Source organism: Rhineura floridana, chromosome 17 (assembly GCF_030035675.1).
Source record: "Rhineura floridana isolate rRhiFlo1 chromosome 17, rRhiFlo1.hap2, whole genome shotgun sequence".
In the NCBI taxonomy this organism is placed as follows: Eukaryota; Metazoa; Chordata; class Lepidosauria; order Squamata; family Rhineuridae; genus Rhineura; species Rhineura floridana.
The window spans coordinates 24,496,457-24,521,502 of record NC_084496.1 but is presented as its reverse complement, the minus strand read 5'-3'; the positions used below and the strand labels follow the sequence as shown (position 1 = coordinate 24,521,502).

The 25,046-nt window shown below is 43.6% G+C and overlaps 1 protein-coding gene across 1 annotated transcript in view; it reads right to left on the bottom strand.

Moving 5' to 3' along the window:
- Positions 1 to 22,382, bottom strand: part of GRAP (GRB2 related adaptor protein) — a 35,060-nt gene extending 12,678 nt beyond the window's left edge. The window contains exons 1-3 of the mRNA XM_061599423.1: positions 22,084 to 22,382; positions 13,746 to 13,843; positions 12,068 to 12,190 (exon numbers count right to left, since the gene is read on the bottom strand). Of these exons, the coding sequence (XP_061455407.1) occupies positions 12,068 to 12,190; positions 13,746 to 13,843; positions 22,084 to 22,161 (299 nt within the window). The 5' untranslated portion in view covers positions 22,162 to 22,382. The remainder of the gene's footprint in view (positions 1 to 12,067; positions 12,191 to 13,745; positions 13,844 to 22,083) is intronic.
- Positions 22,383 to 25,046: the final 2,664 nt, after the last annotated feature.

Below are 25,046 nucleotides of genomic sequence, written 5' to 3'. Positions count from 1 at the left end.
CCCAAAAGAGGCAGACTCCTCCACAGAATCGTTGTGGGTGGTGATACCGTGCCCCAGGAGGGACTTAATACTGGGAACGATCTATCGTCCCCCTGATCAAAATGCTCAGGGAGACCTTGAGATGAGATATGAAATTGAGGAAGCATCCAAACTAGGAAATGTGGTAGTAATGGGTGACTTCAACTACCCGGACATAGACTGGCTGCATATGTGTTCCAGTCATGACAAAGAAGCAAAGTTTCTAGATATTCTAAATGACTATTCCCTAGACCAGTTGGTCATGGAACCGACCAGAGGGACGGCAACCCTGGACTTAATCCTCAGTGGGGACCGGGACCTGGTGCGAGATGTAAGTGTTGTTGAACCGATCGGGAGCAGTGACCACAGTGCTATTAAATTAAACATACATGTAACTGGCCAATTGCCACGAAAATCCAACACGGTCACATTTGACTTCAAAAGAGGAAACTTCACAAAAATGAGGGGATTGGTAAAAAGAAAGCTGAAAAACAAAGTCCAGAGGGTCACATCACTCGAAAATGCTTGGAAGTTGTTTAAAAACACTATATTAGAAGCTCAACTGGAGTGCATACCGCAGATCAGAAAAGGTACCGCCAGGGCCAAGAAGATGCCAGCATGGTTAACGAGCAAAGTCAAGGAAGCTCTTAGAGGCAAAAAGTCTTCCTTCAGAAAATGGAAGTCTTGTCCGAATGAAGAAAATAAAAAAGAACACAAACTCTGGCAAAAGAAATGCAAGAAGACAATAAGGGATGCTAAAAAAGAATTTGAGGAGCACATTGCTAAGAACATAAAAACCAACAACAAAAAATTCTATAAATACATTCAAAGCAGGAGACCATCTAGGGAGACAATTGGACCCTTGGATGATAAGGGAGTCAAAGGTGTACTAAAGAACGATAAGGAGATTGCAGAGAAGCTAAATGAATTCTTTGCATCTGTCTTCACAGTGGAAGATATAGGGCAGATCCCTGAACCTGAACTAACATTTGCAGGAAGGGATTCTGAGGAACTGAGACAAATAGTGGTAACGAGAGAGGAAGTTCTAAGCTTAATGGACAATATAAAAACTGACAAATCACCGGGCCCGGATGGCATCCACCCGAGAGTTCTCAAAGAACTCAAAGGTGAAATTGCTGATCTGCTAACTAAAATATGTAACTTGTCCCTTGGGTCCTCCTCCGTGCCTGAGGACTGAAAAGTGGCAAATGTAACGCCAATCTTCAAAAAGGGATCCAGAGGGGATCCCGGAAATTACAGGCCAGTTAGTTTAACTTCTGTCCCTAGAAAACTGGTAGAAAGTATAATTAAAGCTAGATTAACTAAGCACATAGAAGAACAAGCCTTGCTGAAGCAGAGCCAGCATGGCTTCTGCAAGGGAAAGTCCTGTCTCAGTAACCTATTAGAATTCTTTGAGAGTGTCAACAAGCATATAGATAGAGGTGATCCAGTGGACATAGTGTACTTAGACTTTCAAAAAGCGTTTGACAAGGTACCTCACCAAAGGCTTCTGAGGAAGCTTAGCAGTCATGGAATAAGAGGAGAGGTCCTCTTGTGGATAAGGAATTGGTTAAGAAGCAGAAAGCAGAGAGTAGGAATAAACGGACAGTTCTCCCAATGGAGGGCTGTAGAAAGTGGAGTCCCTCAAGGATCGGTATTGGGACCTGTACTTTTCAACTTGTTCATTAATGACCTAGAATTAGGAGTGAGCAGTGAAGTGGCCAAGTTTGCTGACGACACTAAATTGTTCAGGGTTGTTAAAACAAAAAGGGATTGCGAAGAGCTCCAAAAAGACCTCTCCAAACTGAGTGAATGGGTGGAAAAATGGCAAATGCAATTCAATATAAACAAGTGTAAAATTATGCATATTGGAGCAAAAAATCTTAATTTCACATATACGCTCATGGGGTCTGAACTGGCAGTGACCGACCAGGAGAGAGACCTCGGGGTTGTAGTGGACAGCACGATGAAAATGTCGACCCAGTGTGCGGCAGCTGTGAAAAAGGCAAATTCCATGCTAGCAATAATTAGGAAAGGTATTGAAAATAAAACAGCCGATATCATAATGCCGTTGTATAAATCTATAGTGCGGCCGCATTTGGAATACTGTGTACAGTTCTGGTCGCCTCATCTCAAAAAGGATATTATAGAGTTGGAAAAGGTTCAGAAGAGGGCAACCAGAATGATCAAGGGGATGGAGCGACTCCCTTACGAGGAAAGGTTGCAGCATTTGGGGCTTTTTAGTTTAGAGAAAAGGCGGGTCAGAGGAGACATGATAGAAGTGTATAAAATTATGCATGGCATTGAGAAAGTGGATAGAGAAAAGTTCTTCTCCCTCTCTCATAATACTAGAACTCGTGGACATTCAAAGAAGCTGAATGTTGGAAGATTCAGGACAGACAAAAGGAAGTACTTCTTTACTCAGCGCATAGTTAAACTATGGAATTTGCTCCCACAAGATGCAGTAATGGCCACCAGCTTAGATGGCTTTAAAAGAAGATTAGACAAATTCATGGAGGACAGGGCTATCAATGGCTACTAGCCATGATGGCTGTGCTGTGCCACCCTAGTCAGAGGCAGCATGCTTCTGAAAACCAGTTGCTGGAAGCCTCAGGAGGGGAGAGTGTTCTTGCACTCGGGTCCTGCTTGCGGGCTTCCCCCAGGCACCTGGTTGGCCACTGTGAGAACAGGATGCTGGACTAGATGGGCCACTGGCCTGATCCAGCAGGCTCTTCTTATGTTCTTATGTTCTTATAGCATTTGCCTTTTTTGCAGCCACATCACGCTGTTGGCTCATATTTAGCTTGTGATCAATGACAATTCCAAGATCCTTCTCACATGTCGTATTGCTGAGCCAAGTATCCCCCATCTTATAACTGTGCATTTCGTTTCTTTTTCCTAAGTGTAGAACTTTGCATTTATCCCTGTTGAATTTCATTCTGTTGTTTTCACCCCAATGCTCCAGCCTATCAAGGTCCCTTTGAATTTTGTTTCTGTCTTCCACAGTATTAGCTATGCCCCCCAATTTTGTATCATCTGCAGATTTGATAAGCATGCTCTGTACCTCTTCATCCAAGTCGTTAATAAAAATGTTGAAGAGCACTGGGACCCAAATATCTGCATGAATGCCTTTTTCCATATCAACTAGCCTGTGCTCTAAGATTAGAAGATGTGGCTCTCCTGGTCGCCCCTCAGTATGTGACATATAGTGTGGGCCCCCGGGAAAGGACATTTCAGTGATGGCTCCTCATATATGGAACTCCCTCGCTAATGAGGAGTGTCTGGCCAAATCTTTTTATGGTTTTAGGTGGTTAGTTCAGCAGCATCTTTTTCTGTGGGTATTTGGAGGAGGAGAGACCTGATTGCTGCACTGCCATTAGTAATTATTCTTTAGTAATTTGCTACATGTTTTCAAAGGATTGTGTTATGTTATTTTATTATTATTTATTATTATTATTAATTGCATTTCTAAACCGCCCTATAGCAACAAGCTCTCAGGGCGGTGTACACAAGATAAAACCACAATTAAAATACGAACAAGTGTGGATTATAAAACATATTTAAGAACAGAATTAGAATACAAAATTAAAATAAAAATTACAATACAATTAAGTTTAAAATTAAAATTAAATTTAAGCTTAAAATGCCTGGGCAAAGAGGTAGGTTTTTACCTGGCGCCGAAAAGATAACAAAGAAGGCGCCAAGCGTATCTCATCTGGGAGGGCATTCCATAATTCGGGGGCCACCACCGAAAAGGCCCTAGATCTAGTTGCTGTTCTCCAGGCCTCCCTATGAGTTGGGACCCGGAGAAGGGCCTTAGACGTCGAGCGCAGTGAACGGGTAGGTACATAGCGAGAGAGGCGTTTCATCAGATATTGCGGTCCGATGCCGTTAAGGGCTTTATAGGTAAGAACCAACACTTTGAATCTGGCCCGGAAACATATTGGTAGCCAGTGCAGTTGGGCCAGAATAGGTGTTATATGGTCGAATTTCTTCATCCCAGTAAGAACTCTGGCCGCAGCATTCTGCACTAGCTGAAGTTTCCGAATCGTCTTCAAAGGTAATCCTACGTAGAGTGCATTACAGTAATCCAATCTAGAGGTTACCAGAGCGTAAATAACTGAGGTGAGGTTTTCCCTGTCCAGATAGGGTCGTAGTTGGGCTACCAGCCGAAGCTGGTAGAACACATTCCATGCCACCAAGGCTACCTGAGCCTCAAGTGACAGGAGCGGATCTAATAAGACCCCCAAACTACGTACTTGCTCCTTTAGGGGGAGTGTAACCCCATCCAGGGCAGGTCTGACATCAACCAACTGGGCAGAGTGCCCCCCCACCAACAGCATTTCAGTTTATTAGCTCTCATCCAGTCCATTATCGTGGCCAGGCAGCGGTTCAGTACATTAACAGCCTCACCTGAGGAAGATGAAAAGGAGAAGTAGAGTTGCGTATCATCAGCATATTGCTGAAAACGCACTCCAAAACTCCTGATGACCTCACCCAGCGGCTTCATATAGATATTAAAGAGCATGGGGGACAGAACTGAACCCTGTGGGACCCCATATTGGAGTACCCAGGGACTCGAGTAGTGCTCCCCAAGCATCACCTTCTGGAGACGACTCCCAAGATAGGAATGCAGCCACTGCCAAGCAGTGCCTCCAATTCCCAAATCCGTGAGCCGCTCCAGAAGGATACCATGGTCGATGGTATCAAAAGCCGCCGAGAGATCAAGGAGAACCAACAGAGTTACACTCCCTCTGTCTTTCTCCCGACAGAGGTCATCATACAGGGCGACCAAGGCCGTTTCTGTACCAAACCCCGGCCGAAAGCCCGATTGAAATGGATCCAGATAATCAGTTTCATCCAAGAGAGCCTGGAGTTGGCGAGCGACCACGCGCTCTAGAACCTTGCCCAGAAATGGAACATTTGCTACCAGTCTATAGTTGTTGAAATTATCGGAGTCCAAGGAGGGCTTTTTTAGAAGCGGTCTCACCACCGCCTGTTTCAGGCAGAGTGGGACCACTCCCTCTCGTAAAGAGGCATTAATCACCTCCTTGGCCCAACCGGCTGTTCCATTCCTGCTAGCTTTTATTAGCCATGAGGGGCAAGGATCCAGAGCAGAAGTGGTCGCCCGCACCTGTCCAAGCACCTTGTACACATCCTCGAGCTGTACCAACTGAAACTCATCCAATAAAACCGGACAGGACTGTGTTCTGGACACCTCATTAGGTTCAACTGCTACAATATTGGAGTCAAGGTCCCGGCGGATGTTCGTGATCTTATCTTGGAAGTGCCTCGTGAACTCATTACAGCGGGCTACTGATGGTTGTATTGCATCCGGAGGACCAGAGTGTAGAAGTCCCCGGACAACTTTATAAAGTTCCACTGGGCGGTTACAAGATGACTGAATGGAGGCAGCAAAGTACTGCTTCTTCGCTGCCCTCACCGCCTTCACATAACGTTTAGAAGAGGCCTTCACAAGTGCATAATTACAGCCGTTGGGAGTTCGCCTCCATTTGCACTCAAGCCGTCTCCTTTCTTGCTTCATCACTCTTAGCTCCGAGGTAAACCAAGGAGCCAATTGAGCTCTGCAGCGGAGAGGGCGCACCGGGGCAATTGTGTCAACTGCCCGGGTCATTTCCGTATTCCACAGAGTGACCAGGGTTTCGACACAAACGTCAGTTTTATCAGCTGGAAAATTCCCTAGAGCCCTCTGAAATCCCTCAGGATTCATTAGTCTCCGGGGATGGACCATCTTAATTGGTCCTCCACCCTTGCAGAGGGGAGAAGACAATGTGAGTCTAAATCTGAATAGGCGGTGATCTGTCCATGACAAAGGAATAGATGTAAAATTCTGTTTGTCTTGTTGTATACTGCCCTCTGGCTTGTGCAAAAGCAGTATCTAGATCATCCAAATCAATAATCATTTGCCAGTCCTCTGCATGCCAAATAATTAAGCTGTCCCCAAAGAGAAGCCCACCAAATAAGCTCAGGAGAGGAAAATAGAAAGAGAAATGCTTAGTGGAAATGGCATCAACTTTGCAAACACTGGCAATCAGCTGGCAATCATTGTGTCATCAAGTGATGTCAAGGCTTGGCCTGTTAGGGGTGAAGGAGATAAGGCTCTGGCCCTGGTCCAGAGGAAAGAGCCAGGTTACATCATCACCCACAGCTAAAGGTTCGTGCCACCTTTCATTTGAGTCCAGCAGACTCTTCATTAGGCTGGATGCTAAGCAAAACGCGAGGGGCGGGGGAGCAGGCTTGGTACAGTAGTACAGAAGCCAGAATATCTGCATTGGTCAAAATTTGGCTTAGTTGTATTGTCTTAGATGGGGCACGGCTATGGGGATTGTCATCATAGCCTTTTTAGTAGGTCAAAAGGACAAGCCACCACTCCGCAAATGGCAACCTTTGGCTACAAGTGTAGAAATAAGGCAGAATGGTAGGAAATGTACAATGTATGTTGTATGTACATTTCAGTATGTACAATGTTCAGTATATATATTTACTTTGTCCATATAGAACACATCCGTAGACCACAGGGATTCTGATTACAAAAGAAATCTACCAGAGATTGAAATTAGCCCTGCCCCTGTCTTGCATGGCTTTCAAAAGAGGTTAGACAAATGTACAGATGAGACATCTGTCAATGGCTAGCAGCAATGATTGATCAATGGAACCACCATGTTCAAAGGCAGTATACCCCCAGTGCCAGTGCCAGGCTATTTTGCGCCCTAGGCAAGCTAACTACTTGCACCCCCCCCAAAAAATGGCTAACTTCAGTTTTCAAAAACAGATGTCTTGTAGAAAAAATGAAAAGCACAAAACTTGAAACTGCTCAGTTTATTTAAGTTGCATTTTTTCCAAGGGTTAAAAAAACTAATCTGTACAAAACTGTGCCCCTCAAAGGTCAGTACTGCGTCCCTCTGAGGTCTGCGCCTAATGATAGCACCGGCCCTGTATACCCCTCAATATCAGATGCTGGGAGACAACAGCAGGAGTGAGCTGTCACTTTCATGTCTGCTTGTGGGATTCCCAGAGACATTTTGGTTGGCCACTATGGAAACAAGATGCTGGACTAGATGGGTCTTTGACCTGACCCAGCAGAGAACACACCATCTTAAAAAGCTGCCTTATACAGAGTCAGACCATTGGCCCATTTAGCTCAGTATTGTCTACACTGGCTGGCAGCAGCTCTCCTGGGTTTCGGGGGAGGGACATTCCCAGCCCTACCCGGAGATGCCAAGGACTGAACCTGGGGCCATCTGCATGAAAAGGCTGTGCTTCCCCACTGAGCCAGAGCCTGATGGTCTTCATAGTGCATTCTGGAAATTGCTGTGCAGGATAATAAGGGGATAAAAGAGCTATTAGGCACAATTGATCTGTTGTACAGAGAAAGCTGTGCTTGTAACCGTGGTCACAGAGTTCTTGTCAAAGTGCTGCTTGTGTTCCTTTGGAAAAGCAGAGGCTAGGCGGTAAATTACCCATAACTGGCCATGTTGAAAAAGTGTCTAGCAATAGCATCCCTGCTTAAACTGTGTATCTCTTTCTCCTCTAGGTATTGGAAGACTGGGATAGGGATGGAACGATCTGTCAATTTTGGTCCTCTTTTTCATGCTTCCAGTCTTAAATTTGGTTCTCTGCACCTCTGCAGCAATTTGCAGTTCTTTTCTAAAAAAAAAAAAAATCCTCATGAAAATTCTCCATTATTCTAAGTGAGAATTTCTTTTACTAAATAAATGTTTGTATGCTGTTTTGAGTAGTGTACACATTTTTGCAAGCAATTTCTTGTCATATAATGCATTTTTGTCTGTTATGGTCACTAATAGAGTCATTTCTGTGCACACTCTAATATATGCATCTTTGCAAACATGGCTTGGTTGGAGAACTGCATCACAAAATCCAGAAAAGTGTGAATTTTGAAGGATGTCTATGTTGCGGATCTCAGGTTGTTTCAGAAAGTGCAGATTTGATTAATTCGGCTTTAAATGCAGATGGAACTGAATTTCTCCCCCTAGACTAGGGATGTGCTAGAATTCCACCCAATTCAGATTTGGTACAAAATTTTCCATTAATTCGCTTATTCCCTATTGTTGCAGATCAGATTTTTATGTAGTGATTTTCTGTGGCTATTTTTGAAAACTGATTTTTTTTAAAAGCCTCTAAAATATCAATATTAAGAATAATTTCATCTATATTTCCTTTCATTTATCTATAGCTCCTGTCATTTATCTATAACTCCTTTCAAAATATCGATATTAATATCAATTTTTTTTTGCGAGGGGGAAAAAACGTCCAGATCAGTAAAAGCAGTGGCTGCAGACAAAGAACGAACTTGAATTGATATCGGCTTGTTAGGTCGACAGAATGTTTTCAAACTGGCGAACGATCTCACCCCTACCATAGAGTGGGAACTCAATGTGAGTTCAAATCATCATCATCTAAAAGAGTCTTCTGAACTCATTGGAGGTCATAAAAACATAAGAAGAGCCTGCTGGATCAGGCCAGTGGCCCATCTAGTCCAGCATCCTGTTCTCACAGTGGCCAACCAGGTGCCTGGGGGAAGCCTGCAAGCAGGACCCGAGTGCAAGAACACTCTCCCCTCCTGAGGCTTCCGGCAACTGGTTTTCAGAAGCATGCTGCCTCTGACTAGGGTGGCAGAGCACAGTCATCATGGCTAGTAGCCATTGATAGCCCTGTCCTCCATGAATTTGTCTAATCTTCTTTTAAAGCCGTCCAAGCTGGTGGCCATTACTGCATCTTGTGGGAGCAAATTCCGTAGTTTAACTATGAGCCAACGTGGTGACCTCCAGATGTTGTTGGACTACAACTCCCATCATCTCCAGGCAGCATGGCCAATGGCCAGGGGCAATGAGAGTTGTCATGCAATGGCATCTGGAGGGCACCATGTTGGCTGTCCCTGTACTACATGACTGTTTGCTGGGCCAGTGTGGGTGTGGTGTACTCCAGCCACTTATTTCACAGCAGGGAGGTGCTATTTGCCAATCCTCTACATGCTAAATAAAGAAGCTTCACTGGGAGAAGCCTGCTGACTAAGCTAAGCAGAAGAGAGTTTTGGCTCCTCCAGATGACCTGTTTATTGTTTATTGAGCATTCATCCTTAATTGGTGGCCCGATGCTTACTCAGAGGTGGTTATATCCGGTCTTTACTGAGCATTTGTTTATGGGGAGGTAGGTCTGTGAGGTCAGCATCTTTAACAAAGTACAGTTCCCAGGATTCTTTGGGGGAAGCCATGTGCTTTAAAAGTATGGGATGGACGTGATCTTGGTCTTCTCTTCTCTAGGCTGAATATACCCACTTCCTTCAACCTTTCCTTACAGGACTTGTTTTCCACAGCCTCAACTTGATCTGCATTGCCCTTCTAATCTGACCCAGTTTTGTTCTTAAAGTGCAGCATCCAGAACTGGACACAGTACTCCAGATGCAGCTGTGAATGATGTGAAATGTAACAAGACCGTGCTCTGGGTTTTTTTCTGAATATGCACACCAGCTCTTAACAGCAGCTCTGTGCATTTAATGGCCCGACCTTTATATAATACACATTTTATAGGGTTGGATCCAACTAACCTTCACAGAGTACATCCACTGAAATTAATAAACCTAAATTAGCCATGTCCATTAATTTCAATGGGTCTACTCTACAGTAGGACCAACATTGGCAACAACCCATTATATGACCACAAACCCAGTGAAAAACCCAAATACACACAGAGTTAAAATATATGGCGCTTATATAAACTAAGGGCAGAAGCAAGACACAATTAAATTAACAAAACCCCTTTCTGGGCCTTTGCAACACAAAGGAGAAATTAACAGTTTGTGTAATTATTTTGTTCATGTTGGCCAGTAAGGAGCTGAAAATACCAGTCAAAAGTCCTTCCATCCTGGGCATTTTAATAGGATGGGAGTAAATAATCTATTTCATTCATTTGTATAAATGTTGTATGCAAAAATAAAAAGTATTAATGTTTCGATTGCTTCATCCTCTGCAAGGGTAGAGCCATTTCTTATATGGAATACTAAAAAACCCACCATCCAGTAGGGCAGAAGGAAGGCAGTTAATTCTAGCCTTAGAAAAGATCAGCCTATATTTGGGAACAGTCAGGTTATCCAAATAATTGGCATGGCTCTTAGAAAAGTCAATGTTGCTGTTGTTGTTATGTGCCTTCAAGTCAATTATGACTTATGGCGACCCTATGAATCAGCGACCTCCAAGAGCATCTGTCGTGAACCACCCTGTTCAGATCTTGTAAGTTCAGGTCTGTGGCTTCCTTTATGGAATCAATCCATCTCTCGTTTGGCCTTCCCCTTTTTCTACTCCCTTCTGTTTTCCCCAGCATTATTGTCTTGTCTAGTGAATCCTGTCTTCTCATTATGTGTCCAAAGTATGATAACCTCAGTTTCATCATTTTAGTGTCTAGTGACAGTTCTGGTTTAATTAACAGCCAATTATTCATCTTTTTCGCAGTCCACCACCACATTTCAAATGAGTTGATTTTTCTCTTATCCACCTTTTTCACTGTCCAGCTTTCACATCCATACATAGAGATCGGGAATACCATGGTCTGAATGATCCTGACTTTGGTGTTCAGTGATACATCTTTGCATTTGAGGACCTTTTCTAGTTCTCTCACAGCTGCCCTCCCCAGTCCTAGCCTTCCTCTGATTTCTTGACTGTTGTCTCCATTTTGGTTAATGACTGTGCTGAGGTATTGATAATCCTTGACAAGTTCAATGTCCTCATTGTCAACTGTAAAGTTACATAGACACAATCTATCATTTGAAAAAAGACCTGGAGTGCCCTCTAGTGTTCTCAGGTACATACTATTGCAGCTCTTTTCAGCCTGAACAACAAGGTACCACTCGGGGAAGAGCATCAGGGGCACACAAAACCCTTCCATTTCTTTTCACAAGCATTTCTGCTCTTGCTGGATTGCTGGCGCTGCACGCTCGGGACACTCATCTGCAAAGGCCAACACACATCGTCTGCTCTGGTACATATTTTGTAGTTTGAAAATCACCAATGTGTTTTATTTGTTTGGATGATTTATAAGTTGTCTTTCAGAGAAACCTCTCCCATCAGGGCATACAGTTAGCAAGTCAGCTGTGCAGCAAGAATTGTCCTGTCATCCTGGCTTGGATGTTGTTACCAGCTCTATTTTTTGATCTGATTGGTGGGGATGGGGGAAAGTACTTCAGGGAAGGTGCAACTCTTTATCAAGGGCAAGATAGACAGAACTGCCACTGACATTAGCTGTGTTGGGAGTAAAGCATCAACACACGTTACAAGTGACCTGAAGCGGTGGGGAGGATAGATAGAAAAGCTAACTATCCTTCACTCTGCTGATACCTCCTCTAAAATGTTTGTTGTTTTTGCAGGCTTTGCTGCTCCCCTTCCTCCCTTTCCTTCCTGTCTTTGTTCTCAGTTGGTTAGTCATGGCTACCTGAGTGGAAGCCACATGGCTGCTTCAGTATGTATGACTTCACCTCTTTGTAGTAATAAACCTGAAGTTTCTTTATTCTTTCAGCTACTACCTGTCTTAACAGACCATTATTTCTGCATTCCTCTGCAGTGCATATCTACCAAAGACTGTAACTTTAAGAACTGTAAAATGAAGAACTTGTACCTGAGCTTGCTCTCCCTTCTACCCCCTTTTCCTCATGTGTCATGTCTTTTTTAGATTGTGCATACTGATTTTTGTAAGCTGTTCTGGGATACTTTTTGGCTAAAGGGCATTGTAAATGCTATAATGAAAATAATTTATTTGTTTATAAATATATTTGTATACCACTATTTTGTAAACAAACCCCCCCATCAAAACGGTTTACAACAGGTTAAAAAAACAAAAAACATACAATAAAAACATTAAAAATACAATAAAAACAATTAAATAGGCTTTTAAATCAATGTGATAAAACCACATCAGAATGACCAAAAACAAAACAGCAGTAAGATAAAACAGATAAAATAAGCAGCATCTAAATCCCCCACATAAACCTGTCAGCTGCAACCCCCCTAACTTGACTTACTTCACCGACATGGAGAAATCTCCTGGACTGCTCTCGCTCTCCCGAATGAGAAAAGCTCCCCGGAACTGACGCTTTAAGAGAGCTTCCTCGGCTCTTTGCCTGGACAGCTTGCCAGAATACCACCTAGATGAGACAGCCAAGACGTGGAATCAGTGGCAGGCAGGCCTGGTGCAGTGGCAGGGGAGAACAGAGTGCCACAGCTCTGGGACCTTGTTTTCCAAAGGAGGACCAATGATGTCACCTGCCAGAGGACCAAAACAATACACAGGCTCTCCTAGCTCTGGCAAGTGAATCCGTCATCACCAGGAACACAAAGGACTAGGGAGCAAGCAGGAGGCAGAAGCCAAAGGAAATGGAATATAGCCAAGCCAGCCTGTCTTTGAATTTATTGAACAAAATTAATATAACGCTTGACTGTAAAAAATCTCTAAGCGGTTTACAAAAAAACATTAAAATGATCAATAAAATAGTTAAACCAAGTAATGAACACATTTTAAAAAAATTAAAACAGGCTAAAAAGATTAAAATAATCAACATTTAAATCTGCACATGTGTTATGTCATGATGTTGATTCACTGCCCCGCTGACATCAGAGCCACCAGCCTCCACTGAGCAGGGGAAAAAGAAGTGCCCCCTCCTTTGCATTAGTGGCCCCAAAGCAGGCATTGTCCGCTATCGCTCCTGTGCCATGGAATGCCCTTCCCTCTGCCATGCATGAAGCAGTTGCTTCAGATGACTTGTGAAGATATATCTTCCCTGGCTTTCCCTGAGCCATAAGAGTGGAATGTGATGTTCCTATATTAATGTATATATGGTAAGTGTTGTTGTTTTAGAAGATACATGGTAAGTGGAGTGAAAGAGGGGGAGTGAATGGGCAGTAGAATGCGAGATGATTGGCTGAGTGTTTAAAATGGCTGAATGTATAAAAGGAAGAGTGAGAGTGGAATCTGGGGGGGAGAAGAGAACTGAGTGGGTTGCTTGGTGTGGTTTAGAGAGTTGTTTGCCAGGAGGGAGGTGGAGTTCGGATTAGTATTGAGTAAAACCATATGCTTATGTGCCTTAAGAAGAAATCTTGTTAATCTTGTTAGCTTTGTTATCTGTAATAAATACTTAATTTGGTTTACCAAAGGCCTGATCCTTGGCTGGGGTTTCATAGACCAGAAGGGAGGGTAAGGTAATGACCAAGGCTGAAGGGGAACTGTAACAAATGGTGGCAGCGGTGAAGAGAATAACAATACCAGTATTCAGAGTCTCTGGGAATACTAGTATTGGGACGTTACTGGTGGTTGCCTAGCAGGGGGATCTGTTGAGATCTGTGCTAGAGCGGGGAGAGAAATCATAAGAGAGAGCGGTCCGGACTGGTGGAGTCCCTGGTGGTGCCTAGAGACAGGCAGTAACCACGAGCAGGTAGGAACCTGACAGGGAGAGCCAGGGAAGGACGCATCACATGGACCTCGTTTCTGTTTGGTTGAATGTCCTGCTTCCCTGTTTTCATTTGTTTTATATGCTATTATACCACTGTCATACTGGTTTTATGTTGTGTTTTTGTGGTAATGATATTGCTTATTGTTTTGATATTGTACAATGCTTAGTTTGTTTGTTTTTAAAAAAGAAATATTAAGTGGTCTATAAATGCTTTTAAGTAAGACCAATAAGGGAACAATCAGGTGCTACGTACGGGTGAGGTTTCATCTTGATGTAATTTTTGGGGACGAATCCTTCCATGCCAAAGAGCTCTGCTTTATACCAGTTTTGGTCATCTTCCATGTTCAGGATCTGCAGACCCGCAAAAGAGAGAAAGGAGTAGATATTAGTCTGAAGCTGGGAAGAGAGGCGAGAACAGAAATCAGGAGGAGAGGCCCTGGATAGGGAAGTGGGGGGAAGTGAACATTGATAAGTGGATCATATGTTTGCCTTCAGGACATCCAAAGGGGAAGGTTTATTTTACATCAAATCCCCCTCCCCACCCCGAGCTCAGATACAGGTTGTAGTTTACTTTGCTATCTTTCTTTCTGAATCTGGTCTACCTTTCAGGGTTGTTGTAAGGAGTACATAGTGAAGGGTACATAGTGTAAAACACTCTTCAGTAGTTAGCAAATACAGTAAATGTTTTATACATATGAATTCTTCTTAAGTAATGGCAGTGACAACAGCAACACAATGATTCCTTCTGATACTGAACTCAGTCCCCCCGTGCCAACAGGACTGGAATCAAATCCTGATAGGAAAAGTAGGGAAGGTATCAGCATGTGCAGATGAATCCCAATTGATGTAGACTTACAAAAAAAACCCCATAATAAAATACCCCCAAATGTGTCAAAAAAAACCCACAAGGTGTATGTGGGTCATCCATGCTCAGAGATCTCCTATAATAGCTAAATTGAACTTCCATGTTCAGAGGCAGTATAACTCTGAATACCGGTTGCTGGGGAAGAGCCAACTAATTAATGGGGGTCGGTGGGTAGGATGCTATGTTTTGCTTGTGGGCTTCCTGAAAGCACTGTGGTTAGCTACTCTGTGAAATGGGATGCTAGACTAAATGGAACTTTGATCTGATCCTGCAGGGTTCTTATGATTTTAACGACCAGAGGAAAAGAAAAACAGTCAGGTTTTCTCTTGTGCCTTTCAGAACAGCTTACATATTCATTTAGTGAATTGCTATGAAAATATTCACTATATGAATATTAAATATGATCGCTTACTAATGTCTGTAGGTTAAGATGTTGAGAGAAGATGAGCAGAGTTGGATAAAAAGATTGGCAATCCTGGGTCATTCTTACACATACACACACAGCCTTGACCATCATAACAAATATTACTATTACACTGGTGCTGGAGGATTGATAGCAAATGGTTTATTTATTTATTTATTACATTTATAACCCACCTTTCCTCAAAGGAGCTCAAGGTGATGTACATAATTCTTGTCCCCCTCCTCACTTGATCCCCACAACAACCCTGTGATGTAGGTTAGGCTGGCCCATGGTCACCCACTGAGCTTCATAGCTGAGCAGGGATCTGAACCCTGGTCTCCCAGGTCCTATTCCGACACTCTAACCACTTCCCCACACCACCTCTCCAAATAATAGCATTTGGGCTCTTTGTTTCGAACCCGAGAACCTGTCCCTGCAGAAGGCAGGTTCTCTGTTTGCTTTTCTGGCTGAGTTCCCCACCCTTCCCACACATCATTGCGAGAAGCAGCTCTCCCAGCTGCAAAAACAGGATCTGAGATTTCCCTGGGGACTCTGTGGGCACTGAAAGGTTTGGTGTAGCAAAAGAACTCCCTGGGGTGACCAGCAGAGCAGAGCAAGCTGCAGACACAAAACAGGAAGGAACACTGAACCCTGCCTTTGGCCAAGGCAATAAGAATGCAGGAATAGCTAGATGAGCCCAGTGGGCCACCTAGTCACAGTGGCCAACCAGATGTCCCAATGGGAAGCTCAGAAGCAGGACCTGAGCACAACAGCGCTCTCCCCATTTGGGATTCCCAGCAACTGGCATTAAGAGGCATATTGCCTCTGACAGCAGAGGCAGAACCTACCCATCATGGCTAGCAGACTTCTCTGTCCATCTAGGGTGGCATTGTCTACTCTGACTGGCAGAAGCAACCCTGGCAGAGAAAGGACTTTCCATCACCTTTTCTTATTCTGATCCTTTTAGCTGGAGATGCCGGGGACAGAGCATGCAACTTTCTACATGCAAAGCAGGTCCCCTACCAATGGTCTGTTGTCCCTTGCTAGCTAGCTATAGACAAAGTATCTTCAAATCACTTACATACTTTTTATTGCGTTTATATCCCACCTTTCCTACAAGGAGCTCAAGGTGGTGTACACACTTCTTCACCTCCCCATTTTATCCTCACAACAACCCTCTGAGGTAGGTTAGATTGAGAAAACATGACTGGCTCAAAGTCACCTAGTGAGCTTCATGGCTGAGTGGGGCTTTGAACTCTGGCCTCCCAAGTCTTACTCCGACACTTTAACCACTTTGCCATGCTTGCCCTTCCTGTGAAAAGAGTGTGCAAACATATAAGAAGCACAGGGCTCCTTGGCAGGAAAGCAAACATGTCCTATGTGGTTTAATAGCCACAACTCTGTTCTCATCTGGCACAGGCTTTATCATTTTTTGGTTCCAGTGAAAACCGTTTTACTCACATTTTTAAAGTAAACCTTTTTACTTTACTTTTAACTGTTTTAAATGTGGTCTAAATTATTTTATCTGCCTTTATTCAAGGAAAGTCTCTCTCTGATGCCTTATGGGGGTTTTTTCCTCCACCACCACCATCATCATTATGATTGCATCCATTTTTACAGGAAAGTGTCTCAAAACAACTTCCAGTGTAAAAACAATACATTAAAACAAAAAATGAGAACAAGGATAACCTAAAAATCCAAAATGCTCATCTATGAATATATGCAGTGTACAGTATATAGAGAAATCCTACCCAAAAGATGAGCATAAAAAGGCCACAAACATACTTAAGAACCCTCCAAATTAAGGGCCACCTGCCCGGTGTACAAAAAGGCTTTTGCCTAGCACCTAAAAATAGACAGTAACAGCACCACAGCATATTACACAAATAATACATCATATATTTTTGTACACTGTATGTTTTAATATTTTATTAAATGTCAATAAATATTTATTTATTTAGCCATCTGGGGTGTGGGAATGTTTATTGCTGGGTGGCTATATAAATCTAATAATAACCCCAACTGCATTCACTTTTTTTATTTGTGGGCTCAGTTTAAGGGCCGAAGCTAGAAGTGGCTGCCCTGTGGCCCTCCAGAGGTTTGCTGGCTCCTATCATCCCTGAAATGCACGGGAAAAGTCCCTACCCCAAATTGCAAAGGAAAATGGACAACACTGTGGCATGCAGCTGAAATGAAACCTAGCAAAGGCAAGCACAATGACTGTGAATAACAGAATGAATAATTATATTGAGAGGCCCAGAACATGGGACCTGAAACAGCAACATATAACAATGCGGAATGTTGCCACAGTGAATATATGAAAGAATACCCGGTGATGACAGGCAATGGAAAATGACACAATAATGTGCAGATGTCAGTTATTCCGGATTGTTAAACTGTTTCAATGCTTCTTCAGACATTCATAATATTCAAATTTCAGCAGCCAGCCTTGAGTCTCCCACAAATATCTGTTAAAAATGTGAGAAATGTTACCTGCCCTATCGTCCCTGACCATTGGCTGTGTGCTGGCTAGGGCTGATGGGAGTTGGAGTCCAACAACATCTGGAGGACTCCAGGTTACCCAAAAGGTTATGGGCCTGGATACGCTAAGGCAGATTTCATCAACCTAGTGTCCTCCAGAGTGGAGGAAAGATCATTTATTATTATTGATGTTTTTTAATTATGTTTTTAACTTATGAATACTTCTACTGATTTTATTTGTATGTTGTATACTGCCTTGATACATTTTATGAAAGTGTAGGTTGCACATATTTAAACAAACAAAGTTGCCGCCTGTTCATTGCGGCAGATCCTGCGGCTGTTAAAAGGCACAGCTACTGGAGCCAATCCACAGCCGTCGCTATTCATTTACTCTGCTGTAAGCTATCTGGTGGTGCACTGGCTTCTGAAGCTGGGTGTGTTAATAAATGACTGGGAGAGTTTCCATTTTGTGGTCAGTTTACTCACACAGTGGGGGGAAAAATAAATGCATCCACATTTTTCCCCAGTTTTAAAAAAGGTATTGCTAAAAGGTAAACGGACACAGGAACCAGAAAATAGGGCCACTGTCTGCTTAATGGGAACAGTTGGAATGTAATTCCCTCTCTCTAGGAAACTCAAGAAACTTCAGTGATGTCTATCATGGGCTTCTCAGCACCCCATCAGTCTGAAGTAGGGGTGAAATTCAATCAGTTTGCATTTAAAGCCGAATTGATCAAATTTGCACTTTCTGAAACAACATGAGAACCAAAACACAGCTGTCCTTCGAAATTTGCACTGATCTGAATTTTGTGGTGCAGTTCTCCAATCAAAAAATGTTTACAGAAATACATATGTTAGGGGAAAGTGTCCATAAAAAGGATATATTGGTGAAAATAACATACAGAAATGCATTATTTTAGGAGAAATGGCTTGCAACAATCTGTACATTAGTCAAAACTGCAGACAAAGAAGTTTTTATTAGGAGACTTTTTTGCTAAATGCTGAAGAATTTACATTAGGATTTTTTTTTAAAAAAATTGCATATTGCAGCAGAAATGTGGAGAGCTCAATTTAAAACTGGAGAAATGCAAAACAGAGAAACTGAGAGAACTGAAATTGACAGACCCTTCCATCCCTAATCTGAAGCTATTTGTGTGGGAGGAGCAAGGAACCAGGACAGTTAGACTGATATAATTCCAATATGAGTTTGGAGCATAGATTTGTCAACAGAGAATCACGGGTAGCAAACTAACAATGGATGTGTTAGGATTCTGGGGTCCCTCTCAGGAGTACCTGTCAATGGGAAGCAGGGATTGGTGAATCTGTCAATTTCAGTTTCTTCAATTTGTCCCCCATTTTTCAGTTTTCCACATTTTCACATCAGTTTGAGATTTTATTTTAAAGTACTCATGAGCATTCAAAGCATTTTGGTGTGAATTTCTGCCAATGTGCACATTTTTGTATGCCATTTTGCCTACTATACATATTTTTGCAAAGCAATTGCTCCTAATAGAATGCATTTTTGTATGTTATTTTTACAAATAGATGCCCTTTTGGGCACACTTTACCCGAGCAGATGCATTTTTTTACATACTACCTAGCTGGAGAACTGGACTGCAAAATTTGGAGAAGTACGAATGTCAATGGGGGGGGGGCTATGTCTTGGTTTGTGTATTGTTTGGCAAAGTGCACATTTGATAGGTTGGATTTCTTCCCCATCCTTAGGAGGGAGGCTATTTCTCTTCGCTATTTCAGTGTGCAGGTGTGGAGTTTGTGTTGTCCATCCACAAATAATATGTCCCCAAGTGCAAAGCTTTCTCCCAAGAATAATCACCATGGATTTATTTCCATATCGCTTGTTGGCCAAGGCTCCCAAACAGTTAACAAATTAATACAAAAGAAAATACAATAACAGTCAATACAAATATAGAAGTACAATACAATGAATCGATCCTAGTCTGCATCTGTATTGGAATTTTTTTAAAGATGTTTTTAAGATGTTTTTAGTGCTTTATTATTTGTTTGCTGCCCTGGGCTCCCTTTAGGAGGAAAGGGGGGATAAAAATTTATTTATTATTAAGAGCAACAACAATAATGTACAATAGCATATTAGCCGTGTTCACTGATAGGGTAGACCAAACCCTATGAGAAAAGGTTGAGGGAGTTGAATATGTTTAGCCTGGAGAAGAAATGGTTAAGAGGCGATATGACAACAATCTTTAAATATTTGAAGGTCTAAAAACAATTTTGATGATGATGGAGCAAATTTGTTTTCTGCTGCTCTATAGGTGAGACTTGGACTCAAGGGTTCAAATTGCACAAAAGAGGATTCAGACTAAACATTTAGAAGAATGTCCTGACTGTACCACCCAAATCCACTCCTGGCTGCTTCCCCTCAGGCTTTTCTTCACTTCAGCAACCTTACTTAGGGGGATATTGGATGAGATGCCATTTGTACGACTAGCAATTTGTGCATATGGCTTTTTAAAAGTAGATTGCAGGCACTGGGACACTGATTTGGAGCAAACCCCCAACCTCCCAAGTCAGGGTCCCAGTCCAGATTGGAGCCCCTGTACTTGTACCTGTAATTTACTTTTTAAAACCCATTCACACAATTGTTTGGCCTAGAGAGAGAGAGAGAGAGAGATTCAGGTAAAACCCAAAGTATTATTTATTTATTTATTTATACCCCGCCCTTCCTCCCAGCAGGAGCCCAGGGCAGCAAACAAAAGAACTAAAAACACTTTAAAACATCATAAAAACAGACATTAAAACACATTAAAACAAAACAACTTTAAAAACATTTTTTAAAAAAAGCTTTGAAGACTTAAAAAAAAGTTTTAAAACATACTGTTTTTTTAAAAAAGGGGTTTAAAAGCATATTAAAAAGAAATTCCAACACAGAAGCAGACTGGGATAAGGTCTCAACTTAAAAGGCTTGTTGAAAGAAGAAGGTCTTCAATAGGTGCCGAAAAGATACCAGAGATGGCGCCTGTCTAATATTTAAGGGGAGGGAATTCCAAAGGGTAGGTGCTGCCACACTAAAGGTCTGTTTCCTATATTGTGCAGAACAGGCCTCCCAATAAGATGGTATCTGAAAGAGGCCCTCACCTGCAGAGCGCAGTGATCAACTGGGTATATAAGGGATAAGATGGTCTTTCAGGTATCCTGGTCCCAAGCTGTATAGGGCTTTGTAGACCAAAACTAGAACCTTGAACTTGGCCCGGTAGCAAATGGGCAGCCAGTGCAATTCTTTCAGCAGCAGGGTGACATGTTGGCAATACCCTGCCCCAGTGAGAAGTCTTGCCACCACATTTTGCCCCAGCTGCAGCTTCCAGACCAACCTCAAGGACAGCCCCACATAGAGCGCATTACAGTAATCCAGCCTGGAGGTTACCAGTGCATGGACAACACTGGTCAGACTATCCCGGTCCAGAAATAGCTGCAGCTGTCTTTCCAGCCGAAGCTGGTAAAAGGCACTGCTAGCCACTGAGGTCACCTGGGCCTCTAGCAAGAAATATGGATCCAGGAGCACCCCAAGACTACGGACCTGCTCTTTCAGAGGGAGTCCAAAGCAGGCAACTGACCAATTACATGAACTCAGGAACCACCAACCCACATCACCTCCATCTTGCTAGGATTCAGGCTCAGTTTATTGGCCCTCAACCCAAAGTCCAGGCACCGTTTCAGGGCTTGCACGGCCTCTCCCGATTCAGATGTTACAGAGAAATAGAGCTGGGTATCATCAGAGTACTACTGACACCTCGCCCCAAATCTCCTGATGACCGCTCCCAAGGGCTTCGTATAGATGTTAAACAACATGGGGGACAAGATGGTACCCTGCGGCACCCCACAGCACAACTGCCAAGGGGCCAAAAGACAGCCACCTAGTGCTATTCTCTGAAAGCGACCCTGGAGACAGGATCAGAACCACTGTAAAACAGTGCCTCCAATACCCATCTCACCAAGTTGGCCCAGAAGGATACCATGGTCAATGGTATCAAAAGCCGCTGAGAATGGCTGAGAAAGTAAAACCTGCAAGCCTGAAGTCTGCCCTCCCCTGCCTTAGCTAGGAACCTTAGGAATCCTCATACCAAGTCAGACCATTGGTCCATCTAGTTCAGTATTGTCTACCAATGGTGGCTGGTGGCTCCATGTCACTGGGAAAGTGGAATCTGCTCCAGGTTTTAGTCTGAACTTTCAAGGAGCTGTCCAAGGTGCTGAAGCACTAGCCATCATTGCAATGCATGCACAGACTGGCAGTGGCTCTCCAGGGATTCAGGCAGGAGTCTCTCCCCCAGGTCTACCTGGAGTTGCCAGGGTTTGAACCTATGGCCTTCTTCATGGAAAGCAGATGCTCTACCACTGAGCTCTGGTAAGTGTGCAGAAGGTGAAGCCTTTTAAAAACTTCATTTGTTAAATTATTGGGAGTCAGAAATCCTCACTGATCATACTGAAAACCACCAAGGGATGGTCTAATAAGTCTGAATTTAACATTGTCTGCATATTTCTGCCTTAGACAACATAAGGGCTGTGGTGTGCAGAATGTAAAAAGTGCACAACAATTGGTCCACCAAATTCAACACTGAGACTCTCTTTCGAATCAATGAGATTCTAGGCCTTATGGTTGAGCAGGGGACAGTCCTTACTGGGTGGCTCCCTGTCCCTCCCCAAAACCTGCAAAATCAGAATACATTTTGCAAATACATGCAGATTTGCCCCAGGTGCATAATTTGTCCAGGTGGTACACTTGATGCATATTATTAGTAGTAGTAGCAGTAGCAGTAGCAGCAACAGCAGCAGCAGCAGCAGCAGCAGCAGTAGTAATAGCAACAGCAATACCTTCAGTGTGTCACCCTTCTTAAATGCTAATTCATCCTTTTCATCAGCCTGGAAGTTGTACAAGGCGATGGCCTCCATCCTCGTCCTGGTCCTCTGTGGAACCAAGAGGCCTTGGACAATGCCTCAGTGATTGTTCAGCCCTGTTGCCGTTTTGCAACTGGAAACTTGAATGCTAGTTAATTAAATCAAAGACCGGGGGTGGGGGGATATTTTCAGACACCCTTTGTCCATTTGTCTTCTGTCTCATCAGCTTGCAAATACCCCAAAGTTTTGTATGCTTCCTCCCAGGGCAGGTTCAGAGCTGGTTAAGTGAAGTGAAAGAAGAAAATAAAGTAAGAAACCCATGTGTGAAAATGAGACAGGAAACCTATTTGACTATGGTTGTCTGTAGGGGCGTGTGTGTGAAACAGGGAAATGGCACCAGGAAATGACAGCTGCAAAAAATGACCCCCCCCCCAATCTTCTGTCACAGAGGGCATTTCCTCCTCTTTTCTCTGGGGGACTAAGGTTGCCAACTTCTTTACTGAACTCTGCTCATCTGCGCAAAATAGCCATTTGATCTGCTGCCATTGGGTCATGATTATTTCCGTGCTCTTAAAAGAAGAACAAAGAAAGAGCATGACCCACTGGTTTCTGCTACAAATCTTGCTGTTATAAAAGGCACAGGAGCAGAGCAGACTGTGACTCGCTGCCTTTTGAAAGAAGGGGACGCCTCACATTCATTTTAGAAAACAAAAACAAATAATCCATATCCTATTGGTCATGGGGACGCCCCCCTCCCATTAAAATCTCACCCCAGCAATAGGCTCGCCTCCATTTCCCAGCCTCCCTCTTTCCCCACACATCTGCAGCAGGGGAGCCGAAGACTGCCTTGCCACCAGGACTGGCATCAATGTCTGGCACAGGAACAGAGGATGCTACTTTAAACTGAGTCAGACCCTTAGTCCATCTGGTTCAATATTGTCTACACTGGCTGGCAGCGGCTTTCCAGGGTTTTGGGATGGGGAACGCTCCCAGCCCTACCTGGAGATGCCAGGAATTGAACCTGGAACCTACTGCGTGCAAAGCAAATGCTCTGCCACTGAGCTGCAGGCCTTCCCCAAAGACAAAGGATATAAGAAGTTGCCATGTACCAAGTCGTACCAAGTCAGACTAGCTCAATATTGTCTGCACTGGCTGGCAGTGGTGCTCCGGTTGCCCAGCCCAGCCTGGAGATGCCAGGGATTGAAACAGGGACCTTTTGCATGCCAAGCAGATGCTCTCCCACTGATCTGTGGTTGGGTGCCTGTCAAGGTCTGTCCTTGCAGACCCCTGTCCCTGTTGCTCCTTGCTGACTCTGCCGGCTCTCCTGTCGTCTCCCAAGCAAGAACATGATGAGAGGAGCAAGGGGGAAATGAGCAGGACTGATGATGGGGCATCCTTGCACCTGAGGGCAGCTGGCTGACTTTTAGGTTGCTCAAGGAGATGGGGAGGAAGACATCTGGACCATCACAGGCTCTCCCTAGATAGGCGAATCTGTTAATTTTGGTTTGTCTCTTTCTCATTTTTCCAGTCTTAAATTCAGTTCTCCACATTTCCATGTCACTTTGTGATATATTCATCAGCATTTTAGTGTGAATTTCTCCTAAGATGCACATTTTGTATGCCATTTTGCCCAATATACATATTTTGCAAAGCATATTTTTCTCAATATAATGCATTTTTGCATGTTATTTTCACAAATACATTCATTTTAAGGCATATTTTACCCTGCTACGTAGAGGTTTGCACACAGTGCTTGGGTAGAGAACTACACTGCAAAATTTGGGAAACTGCGCACTTTGAAAGATGCCTCTGTTTCAGTTCAGGTAATTGTTTCAGAAAGTGTGGATTTGGTAGGTTCACCTTTAAACCTTTAAACTGAATCAACTTTCTTGCCCATCCCTAACCGCATTTATTCCCAGCATCTGCTGCCTGGGGCAACTGCCTCACACTGTCTAATGGAAGAGCCAGGCACAAGCCTATCTGACAAACTCAGGGTTGTATTCAATGCTTAAACCTATTCAGAAGAGACCCATTGAAGTTAATGGACATGACCAACTTAGGTTCATTAATTTGATGGGTCTACTCTCAGTAGGACTTAATTGAGTACAACCCTAATACCAGAGCTTGGAAAAGTTATTTTTTTGAACTACAACTCCCATCAGCCCAATCCAGTGGCCATGCTGGCTGCGGCTGATGGGAGTTGTAGTTTAAAAAATTAACTTTTCCAAGCCCTGCCTAATACACTGATAAATAAGCATTATTTTGTACTGTATAGCTGCAGCCCTTGACTTGGACACAAGGGGGCAGAAGTCTCCCAGTGCTCTGCACATGGTTTTTGAGGCAACTCTGCGGCTAGGATGCTTGTGATAAGGCCTATCCTGCCTCTAAATGTGCCCAGCTAGGTATGCCTGCCTCCTTAGCAGTGTCTCATCTTTCAGAATCTTGAACTGAAGTGTTTATCTAACTGTCCCACTGGGTTTCCTGTGGAGGGAGCTTCATTCCACCCACTCTCCATTTTCCAGCTCCAGCGTCTACCTGATTGTGGTTGACAAGGGTCTGGCTGAGTTTCGTGCATTTTGCAGCAGTGAGGTACTCTGTTAGGTGTGCCGAGAGGGGAAAGCGTCAGGATGAAAGAGAGACTCCCCCCCCCCACTTCATGCTGGCTTCTGACTCTTACAGCTCCTCTTTCACCTCAGCATCAGCCTGGCAGGTGCTCTGCTTTTTGGTAGGGCTCCATCCCTTCCAGCTATGGCAACAGGAAAAAACAAAGGGTTATAGTCAACTAAGTCCTACTCAGAATATGTAAATGGACCGCCTTCAAGTCGATTCCGACTTATGGTGACCCTATGAACAGTGTTTTCATGAGGCTGAGAAGCAGCGACTGGCCCAAGGTCACCCAGTGCGCTTCATGGCTGTGTGGGGATTCGAACCCTGCCATC